The sequence below is a fragment of the Microtus oregoni genome, unplaced genomic scaffold, assembly GCF_018167655.1.
Source record: "Microtus oregoni isolate MIOR12 unplaced genomic scaffold, Mior012 000003F_ref0000135, whole genome shotgun sequence".
NCBI lineage: Eukaryota > Metazoa > Chordata > Mammalia > Rodentia > Cricetidae > Microtus > Microtus oregoni.
The window spans coordinates 20,542,421-20,549,104 of NW_024543062.1; the positions used below are offsets into that span (position 1 = coordinate 20,542,421).

The 6,684-nt window shown below is 51.0% G+C and overlaps 1 protein-coding gene across 1 annotated transcript; it reads left to right on the top strand.

Annotated features, from left to right (window-relative positions):
• The first annotated feature begins 641 nt into the window (after nucleotides 1–641).
• LOC121445926 (interleukin-31-like) lies at nucleotides 642–2,487 on the top strand. The gene is made up of 3 exons (XM_041648103.1): nucleotides 642–657; nucleotides 780–952; nucleotides 2,164–2,487. The coding sequence occupies exons 1-3, from the start codon at nucleotides 642–644 to the stop codon at nucleotides 2,485–2,487; spliced, it is 513 nt and encodes a 170-aa protein (XP_041504037.1).
• Nucleotides 2,488–6,684: the final 4,197 nt, after the last annotated feature.

Below are 6,684 nucleotides of genomic sequence, written 5' to 3' on the forward strand. Positions count from 1 at the left end.
GAGCTAGAAGTCATGAAGACACAGGTGAGAATCCAGGGACATGAGCAAGCATCGTAGCGTGGAATCTTTGCCCGCACACCTACACTGATCGGAGCCATCCCCCGTTCACTGGCGTGGATGTGCGTCAGGAATGCCCACAGATGGATCGCGCTGCAGATTTCACTGTGACTCTGTGCCTACACATGGCCTCCCAGAAATTCCCTGCAGGGCAATGACCCTCAGCCCCCGCTAAGCCACTTCTTCCTTGGGGGTTGTATTCTTCAACTCTGGGCTCCGAAATTTCCTCTCATTAAGCCAACAAGCACTTTCCAAGAAGAAAGAGATGCCCAAGATGCATGTGCCTTCCTGTGTGGTATGTGTGTGTATCTCTGTGTGTGTACGCACGTGTATGGCTGTGACTCAAGCCTCTGCCTGCCTTGAGGGTAACCTCAGCACTTCCTCCCAGCCCCGCTTTCCCCGAGCATGGCTGGCAGCGCTTTGAAAGTGTTTTCTGGAGAAAAGCTGAGCAATGGTTTCGCCATGGGCGGGCCTGTGATCTCCCTCACGCCGGCCCTTTATATACTGCCTGGTGGCCATGGCGAACACATCAAGCTCCAGAGGCCACAAGCGAAGCAGGCTTTACTCACTCTCTGGCCGTCACCATGATCTTCCTCACAGGTACCACCAGTTCTGTAGCTCCCATGGCTTCAGCTCTGTGGCTCTCGGGGGGAATGAGACAGGAACAGCTACACCAGGCAGAGCTGACCCATGACCCTCACGGCATCCCTCTCTTTCTCCAGGACCGACGAAGCCTGCCTGGGTGCTGCTCTGCTGTATGGGAACTTTGCTGGCCACCTGCGGTCCATCCTTTGGTGCATCTATAACAAAGAGTGCACCTACAGCAGACATGATAAAAACTATACTTAAATACTTGAAACTTGAATCTAAGGAACTGTATGAAGACTATGTAAGTGCCCTTGAGATTTCTCTTCCAAACCACTTCTTTAAATGCCTTATTTTGCTTTCCAGAATGGCTATTCTTTCCCGATGTGAAACCAGCTAAGGCAGCCAGGGTGGAATGGGAAAGAACCAGACAGGCTGCTGTGGGGGTGCTTCTGAGGGGGTCCATGCACTAACAGAGAAGGCAGAGGCGGACCAGTGCAGGGACCCAGACACCAGCCACTTCCCCCAGACGACAGGATGTGTGCCCCGCTCACAGCCTTCCTTATCTCACATCTACCTGGCTCACCGTCCCACAGACAGCGTTCTTGCTGGAAGCACAGCTTCAGAGATGGGCCGGCTCGAGTCAGGAATCCCCTGTGAGCAGCAAAAGACGTCCTGGGAGGGGGGAGCAGATTGAGAAAATCCTCCCTTGGGTGGCTGGTGCCTCTGGCTAGTTCATAGCAGTTAACTAACTAGGTAACTATCTGCGTGCTGTTGGAACTTGCTGGAAGGCCCTCTTCCTCGGCAGATGCTGGCAGGAGGATAGCACAAGGCCCAGTAAGTGCGAATACCGCACTTCCTCCAGACCTCTCGATAGCTTCAGATAAACAACGCCCAGTCAGGAAAAGGCATTGATATTAGCACTGACCTTGTCGTCTGCCCTGGCATTGAAGCTTTGTCCTCGGCTTAAATAGACTCAAAGGTAGAGGTGCTGAGCCAGGTGAGGCTGCTGTGGTCTTAGCAATTTGGTTTTACCCAAAAGCTCTCAGTTTTGAGGAAGAGGGAGGCTAAGGAAGGACTTCGAGTTCTCCGTTTGTTTGAGAAACTCCCTAGCTTCTCAGAGGCTTGTGCAGGCCACATAAACCATCCTCCGGGGCACCAGAGGCCTTCAAACAGGCGCGAAAAGGAGGGAGTTGTGTGGAAACTCAGATAAGCCCTCTTTGTCCTTTGCCTCGGCCTCTGAGCATCTAAGTGCAGGTTGCAGAAGGCTGGGTGGCTTCAGCTAGGTAGGTAGGAGCATTAACATGGCCGACCTGGGTGGGTGCACCATGTCTTCCAGCTCATAAACAGCTGTGCCTTAGATTCCTGCAGACCCGAGCCTCACAGGGATGCTGTGCCAATGAGATGATGTCTGAGTCAGGCTCGACACAGAGGAAGCCTGGAAACAGGCTGCTCAGATCCCTAGGCCATCACAAACCTGATTCTCACACTATTTCAAACCTTTCCCTCTCTCTACAGAAGAAAAACAGCTCGGGCGAGGTGCCAATAGACGAGTCCCTCCAGCTGCCCTGCTTCACCCTGGGCTGCGAAGCGTCCACCAACATCTCCATCATCGAGGCCTACCTGGAGGAGGTCAGAAGGCTGAGCGAGAACAGAGTAGACACCTCCAGAGTCACAAAACGACTCAGCGATATCACGTGCTCCGACGTCAGGTGTTCCAATTCATCGAAACCGAGCGTCTCTGGGCCTGATAAATTCTATGAGTATAAAAGCTTCAAACTGACCGTTTTGAAACAGTTCTCAGACTGCATGGAAAAACTGGAGGCTAAGGACAGGATATGCTGAGTGAGGGGGCGGAGCTCTAGGGGAGAATCCGGGTGTCCTCAGCAGTTCCTGTCCTCGGAGGGCTGGACTTGCACCACAAGAATTAACTTGAAAGAGGTAGCGCCATTGTGACAAGTCTTGTTATTTATGATATTTTTATTCTGTCCACTGAAACCTTATTCTTCCACCCTTGCAGGGGCTGGAAGTGGCAGCTATATTTATTTATTGGTATTTATGTACTGAGTTGTTCACGCTCCTAGGAGGAGCCCTCAGGGTCTATTTAATAAATTATATCGACATGATCTCATCATCTGGTTTGGAGTTTGTGATGGCATTGGAATCAGAGAGTGGGAATCCAGACTGGACGGTGTTGCTGAATGGGAATGTTCTGGAAATAGCTAGTGTTCTGTCATTTCCCTGCACTAGACAGACAGACATTCATCGCAGCAGCAGCAGGCATCCGCTAAACATTTCCTTTAGTCCAGGTCACAAGCATGACCAACATCCTTTTGGTATATAAGATGGGAAACTGAGGTAGGGAGTCATTTAGTCACTTGCTCAGGGCTGCACAGCTGCTTATAGTATAACCCAGATTCCAGGTTGTACTTCACTGTCCTTCTGGGTAGTGGCTGGGTCTCAAGGGCACTCAACGCCATGCCCGGTACAGGGTGGTAACTCGGTGTCCCCTGCAGAATTCCCGCTGCATTCCCAGGTCTTCCCCTGTCCACCACTTCAGTAAGGACAGCCAACATGAAGCTTTGCTGCTTGAGCAGAAGCTGATAAGATCCTAAGTGGGCATCTGGATCGGGGGTGGGGGTGTCTCAAAATGTCTGGGAACCTTCAGCAGCAGCAGCACCGAGCATCAGGTTGGAAACACAAAGCCTTGATCCCACCTTCTCGCTTGCACGGTCTGAGCACAGGGCTAGCCATCTAGTTTTGCTTGTTGCAAAGCCAGGTATGGAGCCCAGGGCCTTGAGCATGTTAGTGATTGAGCACATGATAAACTATCAGCCCAGCAGTCCTCCCAAGCATCCATTTCATAGGTGCTCAACCAAAACCCACTAATCTTGAGTCAGCCAGGACTTTCATTGTCTGTTTGGGAAATCGGAGGCCCAAAGGAAGAGATGTGATGTGTCAAAGGACACACAGAGGGAACTTGTGGTCAGGATTCTGCACTGTGTAGCTAGGAGTTAGACTCCCCATCTTTTTTCTCTTTCTGGTTTTTCAAGACAGGGTTGCTCCGTGTAGCCCTGGCTGTCCTAGAACTTGCTCTGTAGACCAGGTCTGTAGACCAGGCTGGCCTCGAACTCATAGAGATCTGACTGCCTCTGCCTCTCAGGGCTGGAGTGCGCCACCACCTCCCAGTTAGATTTCCCATTCTTGCTCTAATGGGTATCTTTACTCTGATCTCATACTACGCTTACTCATGGTCAAGCACACTGACCACAGTCCAAATGGCTCGATGGCCACACCCTTTTCCACTGGACAACACAGACGTGGAACAGCATAGCAACTTCGATGGAACAGCCCCGCTCTTGGAGGGCTGCATTTGATTGACACATTTGATTGACAGATGATGAGTCCCAGAGACAAGAACTAAAGGGATTTCTCTGGGGTAGAGAAGCTGGTTCCAAAGGTCGGGGTCAAGTGGCCAGGGAGGTGGTGCACTTGAGCCTCCTTTACTGGCATGGATGATGGAGCTGGGGATCAGCTGTGTGCGGCCGATGCCCTCATGAGAAAGCCCCTGCTCTGCTTGAGGACTGCTTTGATAATCTGAGATATGTTTTGGGGGGCAAGGAGAGCATACTACCTGGAAATGTGAAGCCTTCTCAGTAATCATGACTGAAGGGCCAGACTTTGAATAAAGAGGCCATGACGCAGATGCAGAGCGGCCGAGGTAGTGGGAAACCAATCCTCACAGGAAGAGATGGGAACCACAGGGGGCCAGTGCCTAGGAGCAGGAAGGCTAAGGTCTTGGTGGCTGCATTGCCCCAGATTTAGGTGATGACAAGCAATGAGCTCATAGAGATTCTGAGGGGCACTGCCATCCCTGCCTAGTGTCTTTAACTTCTTGCTCCACGGGAGTCAGCCAGAAGAGGGACTGAGCTAGGGTCGCTCAGCCTGTCTCCTGTCACTGAGAGCCCACAGTTCCAGAGATGACTCAGCCCCAGGCTGGGGGACTCCACAGCAGTTTTCTGATTAAAGCTATAGTGTTGGGCTGGGGAGATGGCTCAGGGGATAAAGAGATCCCCGTGGAAGCATGAGGACCTGAGTTCAAATCCCCAGAACTCAGGGAAAGCCAAAGTGGTAGTGTGTGCCTGTGACTCCAGCACACCTATGATGGCTGGACGGTCACGGGCCAGCTAGTCTAGCATACAACAGTTCTGAACGAGAGACCTGGTCTCAAATGAGGTAGAAGGCTAGTATTAACATCTGGGGTCCTCACACACATGCATACATGTTTACATACATATGTATACATCACACATAGAAACATTAAAAAAAAAACACTTAGTGGTCCTCACAGGGAGAAGACACCTTATGACATGTCTGCTTCTCCTCTCTAGTTCCCTGTTTGACTAGACATGAAATGACTCAGCGGGTAAAGCACTTGTTACACAGGTCTTAGGACCTGAATTTGATCCCAGGAGTTTGGGTAAAAGCCAGATGTGGTGGCACACATCTGTAATCCCAGCACTCCTATAGCAAGATGGGAGTTGGAGACAGGAGAGCCGCACCAATGATCACGGGCCAGCCAGCACAGCATGCCACAGAGAGGAAACAGGAGAGGATCATGGGCCAGCACAGAGCAGAAACAGGAGAGGATCATGGGCCAGCTCAGAGCAGAAACAGGAGAGGATCATGGGCCAGCACAGAGCAGAAATGAGAGGATTTGCCTCAAACCCAGGTGGAAGGCAAGTCTGACTTATGGACATTGTCCTCTGACTTCCATACAATCGCTGCAGCAAGCAAGAGTCTGCATTGGCACACACATACCACACACACACACACACACACACACACACACACACACGCACACACACACACCCCTACTCCTCTGCCTAACAATAGACTTGATACGTCCACTTTATGGCCTGCTCCGTGAGGAGGAGCATCCCAAACTTCGGGGAGCAAGACCAGTGGCGGCACAGCCTGTGTGCAGTTGTAAGGACCCAGAGGGGTCCTTGTGTACCCCAACGCTCTACCCTAAGGATCATGCTGAATAGCTCAACTTGCCCAGAAGCTGCAATCTTCCTGACAGACTCCTGAGTGCTGGGATTACAGGCACATGGCAGGCATGGCTAAGTCTCTGTTCTTGCCACTGTCTCAAAATCCTTCATGTGTTTTGATCTAAGTACGTAGCTAGTGCTATAGGTGTGTTTAAACAAAAACCAAATTCCTGGATTTGATACCTGGAAATCCTGCTTTGATGGGTCTAGGTAGGTCTCTGTAATACATACGAACATATTTATTGATCTATAATCGACATAGTTAAATTGTTAAGTGTGCATGAGTCTTCAGAACTGGGCACTCATCGATGCTACCTCAGTGAACACGTGCACTGGTACTCCTCCTGACTGCTCTCATCAGGTGGTACAACACACGATTTGTGTGTGCAGGGGCTGACACAGATGTCAACAAGCCGACTGTTGTTACCACATAAAAGTATCACACCGGGCCTGGGGCCGAGCTCAGCGGCAGAGCACTCGCCTGTGTATGTACAAGAACTTTGGCTCCGTCTTCAACACCCAAACCAAAAGCAGGTACAGCACCTAAAATTAGGCACAGTGAATGGTACTTAAGTCATCTTTGTTTGCAGTTACGATGCATGTTCACTTCCCATTGCCGTGGCAAAACACCGGAGCCAGTCAGCTTAAAAGGGAGAAAGGCTCCTGGGGACCTGCTGGTGGTCAGCGGCTGCGGTGGGAGGGGCCGTTGCTCATCAGTGCGGTAGCTGTTTGTGGTTGTCGGTGCTTCGGTCCTAGCTTCACACCCATGCTTGTGCAAGCAACACTAGCTAAACTCAGTCTTTCCCTGCCTTTCTGTCACACACACACAGAGACATGGACACAGACATTCACAGACATACACACACAGACACACACACACAGACACACACAGACATGCAGACACACACAGACACACACAGACACGCAAGACACACACACACAGTAGGAAAGTAGGAGGGGATTTGTTGAGAAGACATTCAGAGGACAT